The 24383-nt window shown below is 38.5% G+C and overlaps 1 protein-coding gene across 7 annotated transcripts in view; it reads right to left on the bottom strand.

Moving 5' to 3' along the window:
• The window catches only part of EPHA6 (EPH receptor A6), a 447233-nt gene that overhangs the window by 45093 nt on the left and 377757 nt on the right, over positions 1-24383 (bottom strand). For all 7 annotated transcript variants that reach the window (XM_027666146.1, XM_027666144.1, XM_027666147.1 and 4 more), the window contains one exon: positions 13267-13476. In XM_027666146.1, the coding sequence (XP_027521947.1) occupies positions 13267-13476 (210 nt within the window). The remainder of the gene's footprint in view (positions 1-13266; positions 13477-24383) is intronic.

Here is a 24383-nt window from a genome sequence, read left to right as displayed (position 1 = left end):
AATCCATAGCACTGCTCCTGTAATTTTGGGAGTGTATCTGCACTGAAAAGCCTTCCTGTGTTTAAAAATACAATAAATTAACCATAACCATGACATTGCTAAAGAGTCTGAAATAAGAAGAACGGCTAAATGTCATGGCTGACTTGCAGGATTTGGGCATGAAACTAATACATCCTTGGAGTTCCCTGTGTGTGTTATCAGAAAGAATTTAAAGGGAATCTGAGTAAAGAGGGGTAAATATTTCATAATTGTTACCAGCTTCCTTATTTTGGAGAAGCATTTTTCTTAGACTACAACTGGCTGTGTCCCAGGTGTTCTGTACTGGCCATGAGAGCTACAGTGGGAGAAAGAGCCAACACACTCAAGGTTATTGTTCATGTTGAATAACAGCTTATCCACGTCTAGGAGTATTTATTTCACTGGAAGCTCTGAAGATTTGGGAGTTATTCAGCCTGAGAAAGGATAAGCAGGCTTTTAAGGAGATGTGCAACACATTTATTATGAAATTTACCTAGAGCTTTTTTTTTTTTTAAATAAGGAGTAAGTTGACTGCATTTTTATTTGAAAGAGTTTGCATTAAAAACCACAGATGTGGATCTTCAAGAGGAAATTTAAATGAAAAGGAGAGTGCTTGATGGAAAAATAAAAGTGATAGTTCCAGTCAGAGGGTCTGATATAATACAAGTTGCAGTGAAAAGAGAAAATAGAGGAAGCAGTAACAGGTAATGCACTGAGAGCGAAGACAGAAGCAGATAGAAATTAGGGCAGAAATGAAAGTGCAGTTAGTGATGTGGTGTAGAAGCGCAGAGGGTGACAAGTCTCATCTCAAAATGCACTTGAACTAATTTTACAAAAACAATGTAAAATCAAAGCAGTAACCATGGCCACATTACTAAGAAGAAAATAGTTTCCACACATCGTTTCAAGTCTCCACATGCCTTTATTTCCCAATACCACACATTTCTTTGTGAGATCAAGGAAGCAGGTTCATCTAATGCTTCACTTGTAAGGACAATTATTTTAAGATAGCAGTGAAATTTAGTTGATTGATGACTCAATTTGTCTCACCTATTACTCTGCAAAACTGGCCCTAATCCTCATTGAATAAGTTCCTGACATTTGAACTGTGAACCAAAAGCCTCCTATGGAATAGGTAGTGATTTGAACACGTGAAACAGTTTGTAGGAGAGAACAAAAAGACATGAGACTTTTTTTTTTTTTCTAAAAGCCCCTACAACTGAAAACAAAAAGCTGAAGCTCTACAGTAGAAAAAAGGGGAACGAGGAATCTAGAATATGAATAACTCATTTCCTTTTCATGCAGTAATGCACACACAGTTACTGCACGTAGATTTTGGAATTAGTTTAAATATAAAAAATACCAAGTTGTGCACATGTGGCTTTTTTAATATCCTGTCAATGAAGATGTGCTTTATGTCAGGAGGCTCGGGATTCTGCCACCTTTCAAGCTGCTGATGATACAGCCACAGTGGGGCAGTCAAGGACAAGACATAAGATTTGCCTCCAGAGTGCAAGGAACAGACCAAATATTTTAGGTAGAAAGGGCAAAATCCCACAGTGCTTAGTCAGGCAAAACTCCCATTGGCCTCAACAGGAGTTTTGCCGGAATAAGTAGTGAGCACTGACTATGATGTTTGACCCAGATTTATCAGTCACACAAATCTAACACGTTTTTGAGCCAGACAACCACTGTGCCGCAATATTCCTGTGACATTCTGTTTAAAGGAAAACACAATAAAGGTAAACTATGGATCATCCCCCATGTATAGAACCATGAATCATCCCTCCCCATGTATACAGTGGAGGCAAGAACTCTCAGCTGGGCAAGGAGCTGCTAACTTGAAAGTCTACCAAAGAGCAAGATTAGAAAGAATCCAGGAGACTAAAAATTTACCATTGCAAGGCTTTGGTAATCTGAAAAACACAGAAAAGGGCACAAGTGAGATCCCCAAGAGCTTGTGTATGACTGAAAATAGTTTGGCTTTCATTCTTGTAAGAAAACAATTAATAATTTCTTTCTGTAGTTATCCTTCTGATTTAGGGCAAATCACAATTCCAACCTGGTCAGTGAAAATTCCTGTAGCTGATTTCACCAGGGATTAATTTAGATGAAAAACTAGGTCAGTCTCATTTGGAAGTTAACATTTCAGTTACAGAGATATGAAAGTAGATTAAGTTTAACATATGTGCCTGTCTTGCTTCAGAAACTACCTACTGTAATTATAGACTCTCATTTACAACAATTTTGATATAATGTACAGGAGAAAGATTAGAATTAGTATCAAAGTGAGCAGAAAAATTCATAAGCATGAGAGATGTGCATGGTTTTGACTTCCTTCTTCTGGGTGAAGTGAATATCAAAACAACAGCAATCAGACCATAGTTTCCCCCTTAAGGGCAAAGGAGAGATGATGAAACATGAGTATTGCACATCTAAACACAAAAGTAAAAATCATACCAAGCAAAAACTCCACCCTTTCACATTTATCTGGGTCTACCCTTTGCAAAATTCTTTCTATACAGAGTAGTTAAAGAATATGAAAATATACTCCTTTTTTACCTGCAAACTCTCTGTCATTAATGTATCCTAGACCTTCCTAATGTGCAGTATTACTCAGAGAAGAAAATGGAATCACATAATCATTTAGGTTGGAAAAGACCTCTAAAATCATTGAGTCCACCCATTGACCCATCACTACTGTGTTCATCACTAAACCATGTCCCAAAGCACCACAACTACACGCCTTTTAAACACCTCCAGGGATGGTGACTCAACCATTTCCCTGGGCAGACTGTTCCAAGGCTTGATAACCATTTCTGTGAAGAATTTTTTCCTAACACCCAATCTAAAGCTCCCTTGGTGTAATTTGAGGCCGTTTCCTCTTGTTCTGTTACTTGTTCCCTGGGAGAAGAGCCTCAGATTTTCCTCAGTGTTCCAAAGGGTTCTGCATCCAAACTTATTTGCCTCATCTATTTTTATAAAGTTGTACAGACTGGACTTCAGCATCTCCATAACACTGATATTTCCCCTCCCCCTCTCTTTGTGAATGATTATCTTAAGCAAACATTAGGTTGTAACAAAATCAAAACAATCCTGACTCTCCGTACTTTCAGAAGTATCAGGCTTTCCTCCTTGGTATTCCTGCAAATGCTCTGCTCCCTCCTCTCTTTATTGCCTCCTTTTGGTGACTGTATATATTACTATTGATCCTCATTTAAAAAAAAAACCAAAACAAACCAAAACCAAACCACAAACAGGCTAAACACAAAAAAAGTCCTCACGTAAGTAAGAAAAAAGACAAGGAATCTCAGTTTTCCCCAGATTTGTGTTTTGAAGACTGGATATCAGAATTCCAGGCTAAAATCAATTAGGTCAAACCCTTGCTAAATTAACAGAACTTGTTTTCTATGTCACCATTTGTTTTCATGAAAAAAAAGTAAAATAGTGCCTCTGGAATTTTAATGCCTCTTTCTAATTTGATTAATTTCAAATTGATGAAATTCCTTATGAAACACAGGTCTAGCCAGTCGCATGCAAATATAACACACGACAATTCTTCAGGAACCAGGCAAAAAAACTTCCACCCTGTAAAAAAACAGGTGCACCCATATCTCAGATCTTTAGCTAAATGATACAGTTAGAGCTGAGCTGTTTGGATCACTGGAGCTGAATGGTTCTTTTCTCAATTAATTGCTTAACTCTTTTAGCTTCAACAGCACACAGGAAACAAATTTAGTTTTCTTAATCCATCTTTGCAAGGTACCAATAGCCTTTAATGAGACTGCAGGTATGTTCCAACACAGTAAAGATATTTTATGATACACTGCACCTTGGTCAATACATTGAATATTAAAATACTAAGTGAACTGTGGTCCATTATTAGTTAGTCTAACAAAAGAGGCATTCAGGATTACATTCATTCACAGAACTAGCAACAAAGCAACAACTTGGATTTTGTGTCAGTACACCTACATTTTTAACCTTAAGTGTGCATGGTATTGCTCTGAGTGAAAAAGGTATCACTAGAAATGTATAAGCATGTTCTGCATGTTTACAATAGCTCCTTCAATTATAGTTTGGAAGTGGCAATTCTGATTTAAAATTATAAATGCATGCAATTAAATCCATATTTAATTGGGACTAAAACCCCAGCTGTGTTTGAAAGTAGACTAATATTCTGATAACTGCTAACTTAAAATCTATTAGCAGTATGAAGAACTCATGATAAAATACTATGACTGTTTATAGGATACAGTGCATGTATACACATATATGCTTAACTTTATTGGACTTGGTTTCCAAGGTGAATAGTGTGCACAGAGAGAATTTTCCAAGATTCCCATGTCTAGCTGAGAGGTCAATAACTTTGGTGCTTTGGTAAATCTGTAATGTTTCTGAAAACATCACCTGTAGCTTTCTGAGATTCATAGTCCTCATTTAACTGTTATTTCAGAAATTACTTGCAAGTGCCTTGCCCTTTTCCCCCTCCTCTCTCCTTGCATAACTACTTAAGATTTGCTCAGAGATGTAACGTTGCCTATTTTTATGGATTCAGTACTGGCAAGTTTTGGATCTTACACCAAACCCAGACTTCACACTTGTGACTGTGAGGTAACACTGTCTGTGAGGGGGGAAAAGAGAGCCCTTTTTTTCCCACTAGCTATATAACCACAAGTCAAGAAAGATCATTTTCCCCCCAAATAAGTTTCTAGATATTCTACCGGCTAATTATATAACACCAACTCTGGTGATGTTAAAATCAGTCAGTGCTTTGACGTATTTGATGTATAATCCTTCATTCTAGGCTATAGTAGAAGAAAAACGTATTTATAGGGTTTTTTTCTTAGGCAATGAAAGGTATTACTTAAGCCCTCCAGGGAAAACTGACCCTGTCTCTGCCTTTTCCAATGTACTAATCGGATCATTAGCTCCCCAGAAGAAATGGCAATTACAGTTCTGAAAAGAAAGACAATATGTGACATCCAAACATTTCAAAATATAAGTTGTCTGGGGAAAACCAAAACACAGGTTCATGTCTTTGGCTGGCCATGTGCTCTCCAAAAAAGAGGTACACTTCAAACCCATTGAACCAACCCGTATCTTCTGGTAACAAAACTTTATTTTCCCAGAGCAGGGGCAATTGCAGGTTTAAACAGATTAAAATTGCGATTAAACTACAAATTAGAAAGTAGGGTTTTATTTTATTTCTTCTACAGGACACACAAAGTTATACTGATAGTTCTCTACAATTCTCTCTGGATCCTAACAATAAAGAAGAATAAAATAAAATACAATGGTCCCATAAACCCTCATCTAGTCTTTGGCGATGCATATTTTGTTTAATGTTTTTTCATATGTGAATTAAAAAAAAAGCCAGGTAGTTATCCCCTAATGTAGTGTGACAGTTCCAAAGTGAAATCAGAAACTCAACACTGCAGAAAAATATAAAAATGAAAAATAGGGTTTTTTTGCTTTAGAAAGTAAACTAGAGATTAATTTTATTTGGAAGGGTGAATCATGTCACTGTACTCTGAAGTGAAGTAACAAAACACAAACTAATTAAATTAAAATACTTTTTCAGATCGGCATCCTAATATTAAAGATCTAGCTGAAGAACATATGAAATATTTTGTATGTTGGCTCAGAAAAACTCTTGGCCTGGTATTTTTCATTTGCTCTGTTACTGCTTACTTTTAATCATAGCCAAACTAGAGTAAAATTACAGGTGTATTTTCATAGGCTGGTTTTCTCCTCAATTCCACAATCTTCTGCTATTTAACCTGATCTGTGACTCCAGTGTTTTTTCTTAGTTTTTTTTTCTAAACAAGGAAGTTTTTGCACCAGTCATTTTACCTAAAGGAGTTCCTATGGCTAATTTTGTGTTGGGGTCAGCTGTCCTGGCTGTGTCCCCCCCTCAGCCTCCTCACTGGTGGGCTGGGGTCAAAGGCATAAAATTCCTTGATGCTGTGCAGGTGCTGCTCAGCAGTAAGGAAAACATCCCAGTATTATCAACACTGTGTTTCCAACACAAATCCAAATTCTGTAATCTGCAGCAGTAGCTGTATCAGATGTTTCAGAGGAAGGCATGAAAGCTTGAAAATAATCCCCACTTTGTTACTTATTTCACATTTCTTTTCTTCCTGTCCTCCCTCTTTCCTTCTCCAGGCTGAAATATGAGATTTCATCTCTCTTTAAAATTGTTATTGACTGTAGTACTAGGATATTATTTCTCCCTAGTAATATTGAGCCCTTTTTACAACAAACAAACACCAGCTTGTTGAAATCTTGGCCCAAATGGGTTTCTGTAGCGAGCAGTCCTGTGCTTAATTACACACTGTGCTATAAAACTATCGCAATCTTTAAAACAGTTTTGAATTTTCCATCACTTAACCTAAGTGAACGTACCCTTATTTTTGTACTTTATGAAGCAGGAGTGCACACTCCTGATCTAGACCAGTCATTATTCAACACAGTGATTTTTCCAGTGATCATCTGAGCCAAATTTTTGGTCTGGGTAAGAGACTCACTGCTGTGAATTTTCTGCATTACTCTTCACATCTCTGAAGTAGGGTCTATGTTTTCCTGTCAACCCTCTGTAGCAGTGGCTGGGTTTAGCTCTGACTGTGAATACCATTAGACAGATCCTTTCTGAGTCTTGGGATACCTCTCATAACCCTAATCCCTGTGTCTTTTTTTGCTACCATGAGTTCAACCCCTGAGAGCCTGAGGACTACTTTACAGAGATCCGTGGAAGATACCACAGTGCAAAGTGCTGTACAAAAGCCCACAAATGGGAAATTTCTCACAAAGTTTGCATTTCCACTGGATAAACTTCAGGAATCCATGCATGGAGAGCAGTTGACAACCACTGCACCAAAATCTGCTTTACTGTTCCCAGACAACACTGTACTGAAAAGTAACCAACGCAATCACCATCAGCATTAAATGTCACAAAGAGATTCATCAGTTATTTCTTAGATATAAAGATCTTCAACATCACTGACACTTTAGATCTATAAGTAGATAATTCTCAGTCCTACCCTACAAGTCATTTGTAAATGCATGCCTCTATTTTTCATCAACACACTTAGAGGTGACCAGAGAACCAATCTGAGAAAGAGGAGAAGCACATACGTATAGAGTTCAATTCTCAAACCTATTAATATGAAACTGGGAGGAGTCAGAGAAACAAAAAGCTGAAATCCAAGCTAAAAGAAAGGCAAATGTTTATGATTACACTACAATTTATTCTTGCGTTGAATTCATAATGATTTTGAGAATGAAAAAGTGAAATGCAAATTTCCAACTGTGTTTCTCTGCCAAATCTGTATTTGGAGTTCCTGCTTAGGGGAGTGTTGTGGGGATAGGAAAAGCAGGGATGAGAGAGGTAATAATGTAATATTATATAGTTTTACAATTAAATTCAACCATTAAGTTCCTTTTGATTCTGTGTAACTAAATGCAAATTTTCATGCTTTTTTCCATATGTTCTCAGAACTCAAATGACAACTGTTACAGTGGGGAAAGAGAGTACTCATAGAAGTAGAAAGTCCGGGAAAACATGGAGAGAGAGTTTAATTTTATATTTATGTCTCGTTCCTGTCCTTGGACCTTCCTCCTAAGGGTCTGCTTTTGCTGTGGCCTGTGTTATATCCTCTTAACATTTCTATCACTAATTTTAAGGAGGGTTAAATCAGAAAACGTCTTAAATAACTTGGGATCAAAGTTGAATAAAAGCAGAAGAGAATATTTAAGATGTTGAATATATTAAAATATTTAAATTTTGTCAAGGACACATATTTCCTTCTTCAGGTTCTACTATAAACAGCCCAAGTAAATAACAAGCACCTTCCCTACCCTGAACGAGTAAGTTTGGGATTTCTGTTCCTTTTAAACATACAATTACTTATTAAAAGCCATCACACCTCACATTGTTAGAGCCCCAAAGGCAACAAGTCTTTTTTCCAAGGCACTCCTTCCTTTGGCTTCTCCTTTACCAGTTGGCTGTTTGTCCTTGAGCACAACCTGAGCATGTTCTTTGTTTGTCCAGGTCAACACAACAGATGACAGAGGCTTGAAGAGGGCACATGCAGGGTCTGCAACCCCAAGCAGGGAATGGATCCAGCTGAAGCTGGCAAGTCATGGGAAGGGGGTTTGTCTCACCACCACTTGACACAAATCCCATCACATACTTTAAAACTAACCACTGCACCTCTCGCACCCTGGTGCAGGCTGAGCACATTAACACAACTCTTATTAACTTGCTCATTGACTTCTTGCCCACATTCTATGATAGTAACTGCTTTAAAATATTTACTTTATGTCAGTAGCAGTGTCCCACTAGAGTAATTCCTGCTGTTATATTGCAGTTAAAAGCATCCCATGGCACTCAGCAGGCTGGAGCCCAGCTAAGAGCAGGGACAGGCAGCATCTGGACATTGGGAGCAGCTGCCAGCAGCTGGATTCCTGCAAAGGGGCACAATAATCCTGATGAGGCAAAACGACACCAATTGACTTGTGCAACAAGCCCTTTGGGATCTGATTGAGGGCTGCATCTCTAGTCTGGCTGACAATATTACAATCTCACGTAGTGGCCCTGGAAGTATATTTTTTCTGATATCCAACCCAAACCTCCCCTGGCACAGCTTGAGATCATTTCCTCTCATCCTGTTGCTTGTTACCTGGGAGAAGAGACCAAATTCCCCCTGGTACAACCTCCTTTCAGGCAGTTGTAGAGGGCAACAAGGTCACCCCTGAACCTCTTTTTCTCCAGACTAAACACTCCCAGCTCCCTCCTCCACTCCTCATCAGACTCGTGCTCCAGCCCCTTCCTGTCATGTTACACTCAGGGTTAACCAGTTGACAACAGTTGTGCTCAACTTTATTCACCAATTAGTTTTCAAGAAAACAGGTTAATGCAGACCTTTACAGTACAGACAGCTTCTTTTTCTGAATGGTTGCCAATAACCAATTTACTCCATGATCTATGATTAATTTGAATCTTAAAGTAAATGTCTGGAAATTATGCTTGTCATAGCACTGGAGTTGTTCAGAAACTATTGGTTAACATCTCAAATTAACTGGAAACTCATTTGCATCTTGTTTTACTTTCTAGCAAAACCCATTGTTTGTGTAAAAGCAAGAGAAAACTGAAAACGTCTTGCAATGTGGAAATTATGTAATGAAGTGAAAAATCACAAAGTCTTCATCCTGATCCCCCCAAATTTTGCTGCTTCATAGTATTTATATAGATTGCTAGCATCAATCTTCTTTGCTCCTCTAATGAATCTAATAAGCCTGAAATCTTCCTGGATGGGGTGTTTCATCCAAGTGGCTTGAGAAGAGTCAGACTCAAAGTTCACAAAGTGATTCAGGAAATGCAATGCAATGAATTAATTCTCTAACTACTATTAGGGAAATAAGCAAATATTTTATATATTAATGCTGAATTCAGAAATACAGCTGATAAAAGAAATCTAGAATACTTCTATGTGTCATATAATTCAGTTTGTAGCAGCCTTTTGACTCACTAAAAATCAGATTTAATGCAGACTATTAAGGTGTTACCTTTAACAGAAATACCACTTTAGTCCTTTTTACAGTAGTGCCCCAGATTTAGTTCTGATTATATATATTTTGCTACATGTAAAGAGTTTCTCTGAAGGCATGTGGTTCTTTTTGAAATACATGCAAACCCTGACTGTGTTTTAAACTAAATGAATCTACAACATATAACATAGTCTATCTAAAAGCAGGGATCCAAGAGCCTGGATATCCTCTGTATTGAGAAATGCTTGTTTATATACTAGAAATGTCTTTTTATAAGTAACTGTCACCTTGGAAACTACTACTAAACAAGAAAGCTTTGTCTCCATAGAAAAAACCCCACATACTGTTCAGTTGCCCCAAAGTTTAAATTTTCTAATCAACCTGAAACACAAAGATTTGCAGTCAAATGTTCCTACCCCTTATTTCCTCCTTCCTATTCTAAAATTGTATCTTACTGTAAATGTTGTGATTCCTAATAGCAAACAGAAATCAATACTCTTACCAAAACAATATTCTTTACAAAAATGTATTTACATCCTTTGTCTCAGTAGACTAGAAGACAAAACAAAAAGAAGAGCCATCATGGAAGTCAGCTGTTATCTGAGATCTCTGACTTCAAGGCAGTGCCTGCTCAGGTGTGGTAAATTCACAAGGTACAAGGGCCTTTCCTGTTTTGCCACAGTTTACCTTTTGCAACTATTTACATTTTTGTGTCTGCAAATGCAAATATTGACAAAATATTGATCACTGCATCACAGATACAAAATTCTATTTTTTGGCTTAGACTGTCTTGTAGTTTATTTCCAAAGAAAACATCAAATTGTACCATTCAATTTCTGACACCAGGACAAAGACAGAAATGGGAATAAAAAGTAATCAGAGTTTCCTCTGAGCACTGACAGTGCTGTACTGGGAGATGTGAGCCTAAAAATACCACTATTCAATATGCAGACCCACTCCATGGATTTCTTGCAGCTACAGGTACTGGGCTGTTATCAATAAAAATCTCTGTGGAGAGGAAAGATGAATTCTAAAAGCACCAGAATCTTTGAGAGAACACAGAGGGTTTAACCTTCACATGGCAAAAGCACAGTGTGGAACTAAAGAGGTGCTATAAAACCCTCTAGTAATACACAGAGTCTGCTGCTGGGGAGATGTTCACGATGAGCAGAAAGGTCAATGGCACAGCTATGGGCACTGAGAGCTGCAAGAGGGCAGGACAGCCCGTTCATTCCAGGGGTTCATTCCACTCTGTTACCATGAAAGGCTGCTTAAAGGGGGAAAGACTCCACTGAGTCCTCCACAGCCACTGTGACAAATATTTCTGTCTCCACCCCATTTTGGTCATAGTTGTGCTGTTTGACTTCCTGCTGAGCATTCCTACAGAGAACATCTACTGGGCTTGCTCAAGGGGGGCAAGAGCCAGGGGATGGAGCATATGGCAGGAGAGAGCATCCCACAGCAAACTTGGCTATCCCCAGCTCATCCAGAATGAGTGTAACGTGGAACAGGGAATGCAGCAGTCAGTCTGTCCCAAGGAATGAGGGGAGGACATTTCCCAGGGAACAGAGGTGACAGAATAGAATTGGGCAGACTCAGCCACAGTGACTGAAACAGTCTGGGTGTGAAGACCCATTTGTGAGGGCAGGGGAAGCTGGAGTTGAAGGAATGAGTGATTTAAAATGCTATTAATTTCTATTATACCTGACTGTGTGGCTTTGAATTCTTCGTATTTACAAAGATTTTTATCCATATCAGAATGACACAGAGCATTTTCCCACCTTAGTTTCAAAGCTTGTTTATCTTTGGGGAATTCAAGGTCGAAACAGATTCACCTTAAATGTCTGACACAGGGTGAGCACTTCATCAAAGCCTGTCCTGTGTTTCAAGGAAGTCCTTCAACACAGATACATCACCATGAAATATTCCTTTTTCTTTTTTTTTTCCCCAACAAAACATTTCCTGATTAAAAGCAGCTCCAGCTATGATGAACAAGGCAGGCTCTAACTAATCTGAAAAACTAATTGTTCTGTATTGGTATCCAGCAGAAAATTACAGGATAAAAAATAGCTGAAAGCCTCCCGTTGTCATTTGGTATTTTTTCTGAACCTAACTGGGAGAGAGGCTGGTTGGCCACTTCCAGGGCCTTCCACCAGCTGGGCTGATTAGCCCAGGATCAGAGCAACTTCACTTGCCTGTCACTGGGGGCACTTGCTGCCAGCTGAGCACACTCACAGGGACAATTAGCAAGGCTCAGCCAACGTGTGATAACTTGTTAAGCTGCAGTAATGTTTATTTTTCCTTTCAAGCCTCACACTAAGAAGCAGTGTGAAGCAAAAGAGGTTTCGAGAAATAAATGAAGGAAATCTGTGCTGTAAAGTAAAAACTAGGAGCTTATTTTTTTTCCCCCCAGCTTGCATATGGATCCTGATAGAAAACCTTGCAAAGAGACTTGTGAGTGAAGACTAATCAGCTTGCAGTTCTGTACAGAACTTCTTCTAAGAAGTGAAAGTTACAGTAAAATTATCAGAACATTTCTATCTTAGGCCTAAACTAAAAATAAACATATACTATGCATATATAATTATATAAGATCTATAATCTCCTTATAATATCTATGTTGAATTCAGCAGCTACACCAGAGCACTTATTCCAATACAGTTAAATTAGATGAGTTCCATATTTTGGCCATACATCACTTTTTAAAGTGAAATAGAAAAAAAAATTATCATCTCTTATTAGAATTCTGTCATCGTGCTCTGCTAAGGGAAAATACAAATTCTGTGCATTTCGTGAGAGTACTAATGAGAGTACTATTTCAGACTACTCTGACTCTGAAATAGTTTTAGTTTCAGTGATAGATATGAAAGTTACTTGAAATCAGCTTATAATTAGCCAAAATTCTTAATGTCGTGATAATAACTGTAACAAGATTGTAATTAAACATTTTGGTATGGCAAAAAAATGATGCATCAGAGCTTGTCATTTTATTGGCAACAACCAACGCACTCCTTTCCTTACTTTCTTCATACTGCAGGTACAATTTAGGTTTTTTATCTAAGTCAAAACTGAACAAGCTTCTTCGTGTTCAAGAACTTTTTACTTCAGTGGACACAAACAGAAAAACTTTCCCCTGAAAAAATCCCATCCAAACCCCATTTTCCATTATAACAATTTAATTGCATCACATAAGGAATTTAAGTATTAATGAACTGAGAGTTAAACCATCCAAGAAAGGTCTTGCTAGAAGGTAAGCTGAAGTGAAATAAAATGAAAATTTTCATTTATGAATGCAAGGCTTAACACCAAGCTTCCAACAGTGAAACTGGTGAGACCGTCTCCTCCTCCATCCCTCTCTTTTAGAAACATCTCTTTGTAAATGAACACAAACTAACAGAAGAGGTAACAATGTGGGGAAAAACCCCTCCACAGCCAACAAAACCAAACCCAAGAAGAAGGAAAAGAGGTCCCCCTCTTATACTTGCACATTTGCTTAAAATAAATGTTTGCCAAAGTTTATTAGCCAAAAATCAAAACAAATTTCCCTCAGCACTGCCAACGTGTTTATTGAATCACATGACTGGGAACGGAGCCAAGCCACCTCAAACTGCTGTTCCTGTGGCATAAACAAACCTGAAACTGGAATAAAAGGGGCACGAGGCCCTCAGCTGTTCAAATTAGATAAGGCAAACTCACGCTTGTCGTGTAAGCAGCTTCAGGGTCATCCTCCAGCACTCGTGACAGACCAAAATCGGAGACCTTGCACATGAGGTTGCTGTTGACCAGGATGTTCCGTGCTGCCAGGTCCCGGTGCACGTACCCCATGTCTGAGAGGTACTTCATGCCAGAGGCAATCCCCCTCAGCATTCCAACCAGCTGGATGACTGTGAAGTGGCCATCGTGCTTCTGCAAGGAAAGGTGCAAGTTCAAAGAACACATTAATTTTATTCTAGTGATACTAACTACAGCTTTTATTTAAACCACACTTGTAACCTAGCCAGCCAACATGCTTATTTGACTTGGTCTGCAGTGCATGCCATCTCATCTCCCATTGTGCAGTTTATCCCCATTTTCTTCCATATTTTCACACATTCCACAGTCTTCCTACTGACAAAATTTAACATCTTTTATAATAGGTTACTAAGAACACCTTCCCCAAACACTGTTCTTTAGTACAAGAATGAGAAAGCACACAACAATCCTCTCTTCATTTTTTACTCCCTGGCCTCAGGAAACAAAGAACCCTCTTTTTATGGTCTCAGCCTTGATTGTCTGCACTGAGGTACTGGTGCTACCTCACTTTTTTTGCCTTTTTTGGGGAGAGCTTCTTTGTTTAGGAAAAAAAAAAAAAATCCCAGAACTGCCTGGAAAAAGTCTGGAGCTTTATCTCATGTTTATTCTGCACCTAACACCATATAATCTCTGAACACTAGATTAAAAAGGAGATTTGGGCTGAAATTCAGGGGTTATTCCAAAGCTTTTCCAAAGTCTTCCTGGAAGAAAGCCCTTAAGCTCAGACCCATGAATGCATTAAGCTGCTTAACTCCTATCAGTGTTGAACATGTAAATAAGAGTTGTGCCATTAAACACACTTGTCCAGCTGGTCAGTCTTTCTGGGCCTCAGTTTCCCCATCTGCAGCATTAAAGTTAACATTTCTTTATGTCCTACATCAGACAGCTCATGAATTATGTAGCAGTGGGAACCAAGTGAGTACATGTATAGAAATGTGATTATGGGCTCTTTGCCTTTTTTAGGTCTGCCCTGTCTACCATTTACAGCAGACTGCTTACAGGATTATTTTTGTGACCTCAGCTGGCAGACATTTAGCTTCTCATGGATTATTCAGTGAGCCAGGCTTTTATGTTAGGAGGAACAGCCAAACAAAAACAAACAACTCTCTCCTGCAAGCAAGTTAACTTTTCATTTTCTCCTCCAGCACCTTTAGCATTGGGCAACAGAGAAGTAGCAATGTTCTGATCAGCATTCAGGACATTTCTATTGCTTAGCTGATACATTTAAGCAAGATGATTTTTTGTAGGGGAGAGGCTTACAGTAAGTACAATAAATTAATTAGATTCACCAAAGCAATGGGCTGAACTGTAGAGATATGCTTAACTTTATCCCTGGTCAGCAAAGTATTTCAGCATTTCCATAATGATTCAATGGTTTGGGACCTGTATCCAGCTCGTTAGGATATAAATATTTAAAGAATAAATAAAAGAAATCCAGAAAGAAAATGGTAAAAGGAAAATACCAACACACTTTGACAGCTAGAAGACCTCACAGCCTCAAGACACAAGTGTGATAACCAGACATTTTACAGAAGGCCATCCCCTCTTATGAGCCTATGACATTCCCTATCACAGGACCCTACCACAAGAATAAGGGTTATTTCAGAGTCCAAAACATACCAGTGACAGATATTTTAAATAAAAACGTTCTATCTAGCAATTAAGATAATATTCTTAAATACTTTAAGCGTCTTCGATAAAGGAAGGAAATGGACTTACCCAATGCTTTATGTAATGAAGCCACACAGGATTTGGGTTTTGCTTTTCATTTAATACTTCTAAATGTTCAATTGATTTAAAAATTATGAAGCTGGCTGCCAACAGTTAATACTCTTCACACCGTGTATGGACAACTTTTTTTTAGCTAACTGTAGAATTAGGATTTGGAACAAAGTGCCAGCACCCGACTTTTGCAAAATGATGAATCAAGTCCCTCCCACCTCCACAACAAAATACCAAAAAAACCAGACCCCAAACCTCTAGATTTCACCTCCTGCTTATCTTCCTTAACAGCTCCATTCTTTCAACAAACCTCAGATTCATCTGCAACACCTCCTTTAACCTTTTGTCCTCTCACATCACAAGCATTCATTCCTTCCTTTTTTAATTTCTGCTCTTTCAAACCTAGACCATGCTTGATTAATTTTTCATAAAACATAACCTTTTTCTGCTCTTTCCAAATCTCAGTATTTGCCTTACCAGTATAGCAGTAATGCCTGAGTTTAAAACAATCTCATGCTTTTTCCATTCTCTCCCTCCTTTCAAATTTCTTTCCACTTCTGCCTTGACAAAAATAGTTCAAACTTATTATCTTCACCTTTGAAGAAATGACAGACCTGCTAACATACCACTTGCAATTTTATTGTCCTTCTTCTCTCTCTGTATATTTCTCCACATCCTCTACTGCATCTGTTTTCCTCATGCTTGGTTTTATATTGTTTCACTGCCAGCCTTGCCGTTGGAACAACTACATTTTTCCCACCAGCAAAACAGTCTTCTCTCTCAAGTCTCTTTTTAATCACTTCTGCATCTGTTTCCATGCCAGTTGTGTCCCTGCACAATCTATTAACTGTTACCCTTCAATATATCCAAATATCTGATCTGGATACAGACTGTGGCCATACTTAACCCTTGGAAAATTCAACTAGTTTGATGAAATTATTGCAGGTACAAATCTGGCCTCGTATCTTCAGTGTGTGTAAATCCCCAGATACAATCCTTTGGCAACTTTCCATTATCTTGTTTCATTTGCTTGTTGTTTAGGGACATAAAACACTCATCTGAATGATAGGGTGGTTTTTACCCAGGGCTTTATTCTGATTCCCATAGCTTAGATTTGAAATATGCTTTTGATAGGATTCCCACTGGGCTCTTAAGGGCGTTAATCAATACTGGCAGCCATTCAGACCTCAGTGGACTCACCACATTTATCCTATCATTCCATTAAATTTTAATCAGGCTTTAATGGCTTTGCTAAATAAACTTTTCTCAACAGCTGAGTATAGATGCAATGCCTGAGTAGTTGCCATTGCATTTATGCAGTGGTGCAAATTCCCTGAAAAAAAGCTTTTTCATTCGGCTACAGTTGGCTTTTGAAAACCTTATGTAAGTGAAATATTCTCCTCCTGTTATAGACCTTTCAAGAGCACTGACATATAATGGGCTGGGCAGCTCCTGCAGGGGAGGAAGGATGATATCCAAAGTTTCTCTCATTCCTTTTTGCCTTCTAGTTTCCAGCTCCAGTGTGCACTAGTTAAGTGCTTTTCTACAAGCCCATGGAATTTTTCTTCTAGAGAAGGTATTTTTTCTATTTTACTCTCCAGTAACCCTTTGAAAGCTTGGTCACTGGATTTTTCTGTATTGTTTCTGGACTTTCATCTATTCCAAAGTCCACTTTTTTATTTGACATATAATTCAGAACACTTTAATGCCCTCATGCTCTAAGAAATGTGCAGGATTTGCTATAGGTCTAAATATTTTACTGCAGGTTATTTACATCTTATTTTACATGGAGAATAGCATTGAAAATGATGTGTCTGTGACTAACTTATATCACTCACCAGTGGCAGATCCTACTGGTCACTATGTAAAAGATGTAGTTTTTGCTATGCATTTCTTGTTACTGTTCTACCATGCAAAGTAAAATCAGCTTAAATCTTCCAAAATTCCAGTTGCAACTTGCTTGGCAGTATAACCCATGTTTCATGCTATCACATGTAACACAGTCAGGCTTATATTATTGGCATGGAATGAGGTCAACTGATAATTTCTTCTTTAGTCAACAGCTAACAGAATTCCATGCAGATTTAATTAATTATTATTAATAGGTGCCATTAATTAATTTAAATATAATTACTCTAGTTCATTTTAATTGCTAATGAGTGATCCTAATTGACTCTTCAACCGTTAAAAATATGGGAAATCTTTATATTATTCAAAATGTTTGCAAGATGAACCTCTTCCAAAGTTTATTATGAGATGCAATAACTGCCCTCTATTCTGGACAGCACAGCAGTAGTAGCCTTGTGATCCTGCTTCCCTCACTCAGCTACAGCAACAAGGAAAAGATGTCCTGGAATAATCAGGTGTCTCTGCCCACACTGATGCACTGGAATACAGCTGACACAGAGACACAGAAGTGGAAGGGACTTTGAACAGGGAATAAATCATCTCTTCACTCTGTGTTATTCCTGACATGCTTTTCTAACCTGCACTTAAAGACTATCAGGGCCATTAGTTCTTATCCTATACCATATCTTGAATAAAATGCCCCCCTTGAGCAGGGGCTTTGACTGGCACAGATTGCAATTCCTCTTTGCAACTCTTTCACATGCCCATGAAGACCAAATATCTCTCTTGCCCTTTTCTTTGGGCTTCACACTGGGTCAGTCCACACATCTCATCTTCTTGGTAATTATGCTTTTTGATTTTGTTATGGACTCTTTGTCCACCTCCTTCACACATTTCCTGAAGAATTAAGGTGCAAACAAGAGAGTAGTCTGAGCCCTCACCAATGTAAAGGGAGAGAAAAATTTACTTCACAGACCTTGCAGGGGATACTCTTATTTCTAGTTTCCATGGTGCCATTTGCATTTGTCACAGCAATGCAAATGCCCCTGACCTACTGCAAATTCCAGAGTAATTTCTTTCGGCAGACTTCTGTCTGAACAGTTATTCTCTGTTCTCTACTCTAGAGCTGATTATTCCAGCCACAGTGGAATAATTGTGCCATTGTCCTTACTTATTTCTAGTTACTTTTAAGCTAATTAGTTACTAAATTATTTCTTAAACTTATTGTGATGATTTTAAATTCTAGCTCTATCCTGCTGTCTGCCTGAGTTTCTACTCAGCTTTGTATTGCCTGAAAATTTCAAAGGATCCAGAAGTTTAATAAAAATATGGGAAAACACAGGCTGCAGAACAGCCCCACCCCATATTTCTTTCCATCCTAATTCCATTCCCTCCATATAGAATGTTGCCAATACAGTGTCCACCAGCAGAAATTTCATGAAGACCATATTTCTCCAGCTTCTCATCAGGATCTCATGAGAGAGTTTTACAGCCTTACTGAAGTCAAGGTTTAGGAGATCAGCTGTCTCTCCCATCCTCACAAGGCCTGCACCCTGGTACAAAAGGAAACCAGATTGTTTGACAGAATTAGTTCTTGACAAATCCATGTTGGCTCATACTTAACTCCCTGTTATCTCTAAGGTGCTTATAAATACTTTTCTGATAATTTGTTCCAAAAATCTTTCAGCAGTTGACATTAAGCTGACTGGCCTGTAATTTCTTGGCTTCTCTTTTCCCTTCTTTTAAAAGACATTAATGACACTGGGTCTGTTCTCATCCTCTGCTTTCTTACGTATTCTTGGCAAATTCACAAAGATAAAGAACACACTGAAAGAGTTCACATTACCTATAAAATTATTTTTGCCTTCAAATACAAGACAGTTTTTTATAAACTTCTTGTTGCTTGGTAGTAAGAATATCTACAATATTTAATGCCTAAGTAAAAATATCTACATATTTAAAATAGGTATTTATGAATGAAATTCTCACAGCAGCATCAGAAATACTGTTTTCTGCCTCTCTTTAGCAGGGTAAAATATTGCTTGAGAACAAATATTGGCTCTGTAGCATCAGCAACAGCTTCTCAGGGTAATCTTAGATCACACGTTGCTTACAATTTCACTGTTGAGGTAATGCATTATTTCAAATTTACTTTCTAATTGCCCAATCTGATTTTGGTTCCGGAAAAAAAAGAATTATATCAGCAGTTTCCAGTGCAGGTTTTCTTCTTTACAGAGTCACTTTTGAAAGCAAAGTGCCCTCTTTTTCCTGCCAGGAAGGAATGTGCCTCCAATAAATAAAAGTGCACACGAATGCTGAGTGTGAAGGCAGAAGAAGGAATATTAGTTATGAGCTCTAATGTTGCTGCCTCTCTGAATGCAGATAAATAATAACAGGAACCATTAAAGTTAGGGAAAGCCATCTGGCTTCTTTTCCCCAAAGCTGACTCTGTCTAGTGAGGCCATTTTAGATGGATATACAACATGCACTTTACAACATCATTTTGTGGAGCTTGCTAAAAGTCTTAATTTTTCTCTTTTCTTCCTTTCCCCCGAACTTGCTAAATGGAGGTGTCTGCTGTAGCAGCTAAACTGTAGTTGAAAAAAGGGTGAGCCTGACAGCAAAACCGCTCCGAGAATAACTTCGTAACGATTACTGCAAGAAACAGCAATATATCATAATATTTTCTCCATCTAGTAACACTTATCTTAGCCTTTGCTAGACCTGCCTCGAGGAATTAAAATTTTGGGCTGGATCCCAGGCTTTCATTTACTGTACAGTCTGCTGCAGTTAGTGCTCTCAGGGAACTACACACATTTCTTATAAACTCTTTGAAAGAACAAAATACATGATTTTCACCTAATATGCACGCCTGTAAATAAATCTAACTTTTTTTTAACAAGTATTTTAGTTCTCTGAAGTGAATGGAAATGTGTCAGTCACAAGTTTTCAGGCGGGAAAAGGAGCATTACAGTGGCAAATAGTAACAATGAAGAAGGCAGGATGTGATTACACCAGGTAAATGCATCCCTTCCTCTACCAGCTCTGAGATTCCCGAAACTGGGCAAGACTGGAGCATCTTTCAAACCTAAACATCTTTCTATTCAGCAAAAATGCTGCAGAACCTGAGGAGCTTGCTTTCCCATACTGATCCCTGGAGAGTGAATTCCCTTCCTTGTGAAGAAGGTGAGCAAGTACAGTGCAGTGGATAGGCCTGATGGATTATTTTAGTGTCAGGCTGCCACAGAACCTACTGCAGTACCACGAGTTCTCATCTGATTAATACTGCTGTGGCCCTGGTTCTCACCTCACTGCACGACTATTGTCAGCACAGCTTGGACACTGAGCAGCAACAAAGCACTGACAGTTTCTGGTGGTCTTCAGCTGCAGAAAAATACTGAAAGAAGTTCAGTACCCTGGTGATAGGGGCTTTTTTGTCCATTTTACGTGATGCTATGTAGCCAGCCACAAACATCCTCAAAAGGCAGCTTCTAGATGTGTTCCTTTTCTGTGGTTTAAATCTGTGCCCACACTTCGTGATGCACAAGGAGGGTGAGTGCAGACCAGAGGCAACATAAAGCTCTGCAAGTATCATTCTTGGCAACTGAATCCAACAAGCAGTACCCCCCCCAAGCACACAAGCCACCTGTTGTTGTCCATGAGTGGCTAAATCCATTTATTTTAGCCAAGAATGGCCCTTTAAATGGAGCTGTGAAAACGGCAGATGATATTTAACTCGTAATAGAGTAAACTCTATAAATCTGTGAGCCATAGATTTAGAGAATGGGATAAGTGGGGGGTGACGTGTCAGGGTGAAAAGGAAAACCTCAGGGAAAGGACTTTTGTAGGAATTATTGCAATTATCTGACAGGGCAAGGCTGAGGAAAATTTTGTGGTGTCCAGCACAAACAGAGAGGGAGTGAAACTGGGATTTGAACCTGGGTTCTATCACTGGATCACCCTCTGAAGTGCTGCATAGGTTTCAGTCCAACGTGGCACTCATCACCATTTCCCCTCCACAAAATAGCACTGCATTTGTGTAATATATGAAGACTGCAAGGTCACCAAGCAGTGGTTCAAACCCCATGTGATTTACCTTGTCATGGCCATGCTCAGAGGACAGACAACTCCAACAAACAGAAGTGGCAAACTGCCAAAATGCTCACTGTAAAGGTTTTGTGGTGGTTTTGTTTGTTTGTTTGTTTTTGATGTCTAATTTTCTGTGTGGTTGTTGTTTGGTTGGTTGGTTTTTGTTATTATGCGTCTCTCTTGGTTGTCTTTCTTGTTGTATCTTCTGTAGTCTGTATCAACAACCCTGAACAAACATATTTGATTATTCCTATCCTAATTACTAACCACATCTTTCTATCAATACAGATAGCTGCCCTTTCAACCCTTCTTGTCTTTATTACTCTCCTCATGTGCTTGCAGAGTAAGTGGTTGCTAAAATCTCCATGACACAGGCAGGTGAATAAAATACGTCCCATCCAAAGTCTGTGTGTGAAACTGGTAACAAGAAATTGTACCTGAATCTCCTCAATTTCCCAGTATTAGCCACTTTCTTTCCAAGCACAGATTACTTCTATCTGGCAGCTGTTGGAGTAGTATTGAAAGAGGAGTGAGCTTCTAGCCCCTGAGGAAATACTAAGCTGGAAGCCCACATCCTTTTTCAGAGAAATCTCTCTAAGTGTTACCAGAAATGAACCCGCATGAACCTTGTTTCTGGTCAAAGAACCATTTTATTGATAGAAAATTTCAGGTGTACTTTTGTGGGATGATTAACTCACAAGCCTCAATCTTATATTTTTAGGGGGAAAAAAAAGAAAAGATAACTGAGTTTCGTCTTTTGGAAATGAGTTTTATATCATTGTAAAAATAATGCAGTATTTCTGAGGAAAATTCAGTGTCAAGTGTCTTCAGCAATTTAGGATGTCTGATGATGCACAATCACTGTAATTAATTGCCATCATCTTACAGAATTAGTTCTAAGTAGCTGATGCCTTTCCACTAAGAATAAATCTGAAGCATCTTCATATTGCAAATCCACGCCAATTTTTTTTCACCCAAAAGCTGAAAGTTAGCAGCCAGCATACAGATATTTTGTGAGGTGGGGAAGACATAATGTAGCTGAGCTTGCTGTTAAATTCATACTAAGAGCAGAAAGTAGGCACTGCTATCTGTAAAACAGGGAATTAAAAGCTATTAAGATTTTAGCAGTTAGGGATCAAGGTGGGGAGGGAGGCTTTACTTGGAGCTTGTGATTCATGGTGCAACCTGTCCTGTCATGAAAGCAAATATCCCACCAAGGCTGTGAGGAGGGGGATGGCAAATGGAGTTCTTCTGGAACATCCTCACGTGGTTCATCGCAGAATCTCACTTCGAATTTGTAAGACTGATCCATTTTTTCAGGTTTTTGGAGGAAGACAGTGAATATGCCAGTGAATTTTTGCAGGTTGTGGTATGTGGGGAAATATTTCTTCTGGTGAGAAATGGATTGTTTCTGCCCTCTGTGTAAAAACACTGCACTGTTACAAGTGATCCTTTAAATAATAAGAAAGATAGACTATCTTATAAGCCCTTCCAAATCTCACAACATTTGTTATATTCACTGAATGCTTTTCATTAGGATTGCTAAAGATAAAGCCTTTCTGTTTCTTTGTATCTTCACAAAAGCTTTTAAAACTGTGTACTTATATCTACAGGACACAACTATTATTAATGAAGCAGCTGGATTTCTTTTTAAATAGGTTACTTTGCAGCCATTTGCTCTGCTAATTACTAACAGAAATGCTGACATATCTACAGTGCTTTGGGATGTTGAATACTATCTAAAGTACATTTTAAAAGCATTTTAGAAGAATAACCCATATCTGAATTGTGAATTGAAACTGTAAAATAATATACACGGAAAACAGCTGCAGAAATTATTAGCTCACATTTCCCCCCAGCAGATTTGCTTCCAAGTATATCCCGTGCAATGTGAGAAATATTGCTTCACAGTAACATCATCATTTTGCTGATCTCAGTTTCTATTAAAGTATCCTAATAAGTGGTAACTATTCTGATAAATGGATGCATGTGAAGGAAAACTGGGATATAGATATCACACCAGAGCAGTTCAGAGAAAGGTAATTCTCCTTCATGAATTATTTCAGTACTTGGTTTAATTCACTTTGTGAAATTCTGCACACACACACACATACACAGGCACAGGGCAATATTTCAGGCCCAGGCAAGTCTTTCTGGGGCACTGCTAAAAAATTAGAGACCATGGAAGCTGCAGGTACTCAAATCAATGGCAGTCTGTCTGCTGCAGATGGATAGAGAGATGAGCCAGAAAGGCAAGGGGGCTGATTTTTAAAGACTACCCATTTTGTAAGACATGGAAGAGATCAAATGCTCCATAAAAATAACTTGATTTTGAGAAATCAGCAGATTCTCACCAAAAACTGTGGTGCTGGCATGTCTCTGACATCATAACAGATGTCTGTTGTGTGTCTTGATAATGAAAAATAAAAAACTATTTGGAAAGCCAGTGAAGAGGACAAGAATGTAAGAGAAAAAACACTATGTAATAATCAAAACAAAAAGGAAGGGAGAACCAGTGTCTAGAAATATCTAAGATAATGGCTCTGATGTAGTTTCCTCTGTTCCAGATGCTCTTCTCTTGTTGCTACCCCTTTTCTCAACCAGTTGTCAAACAAGTACTGTCTGTATGACTTCCTCTCCCTCTCTCTGATGATTTTTCTTCCTAAAATGTTGGTTGTTTTTCCCTCCTGCTTATTCACTCTTTTCTCTTACCAGTTCCTTCTTCCTGCTCCCAAATAATCCTTCTGTCACCACCACTTAGATTTTCATGCAGGTGTTTCCACAGCTCCTTGTTTAAGGTCTCTCCTCTGGAAGACCCTTTCAAACAAGTTCACAGACCCACAGGCCCCTGATCCCCTGCCCTGAGCTTGCCCACACCCCCAAATTTACCATTCTGCAGGATGGCAGTGGCAGGGCAGTGGGCAAGTGAGGGCTGCTGTTTACTTTGTATGACAAGTTTGAAATACTTGACTTTAAAATTATTTCCACAAGGTCTTATGACAGTGGGTCTCTGGGGCATTTCCAGGGGTTCTGTTAAAAAAAGAGACCACTTCAGGATAAGTTTAGCTTAAAAGGGGAGGTCATCCTTTCCTTCTATTTTTCTAGGAAAAATTAAATATAATTGTGCCAACATATTACTCACATTTTCTGTAGCCCTTCTTTAATGTTTATTAGTGACCTTTGGGGGCTAATTAATACCAGGACATTTCACCCATGAACTGCTTTCTAATTCAATTTGTTAAATGCAAGTAACCATGAATAATTATAAATCAATTACTGAGTGTATTCTACACTGCACCAACCAAAAAAATCATAACAGAGTATTTCTGAAGGTGATTGAGAAAAATGAACCACCTCCATAA

The sequence above is a fragment of the Corapipo altera genome, unplaced genomic scaffold, assembly GCF_003945725.1.
Source record: "Corapipo altera isolate COAL_440 unplaced genomic scaffold, ASM394572v1 RXGC01000115.1, whole genome shotgun sequence".
In the NCBI taxonomy this organism is placed as follows: Eukaryota; Metazoa; Chordata; class Aves; order Passeriformes; family Pipridae; genus Corapipo; species Corapipo altera.
The sequence above is the reverse complement of the archived record's forward strand: the minus strand, read 5'-3'. Positions and strand labels throughout refer to the sequence as shown.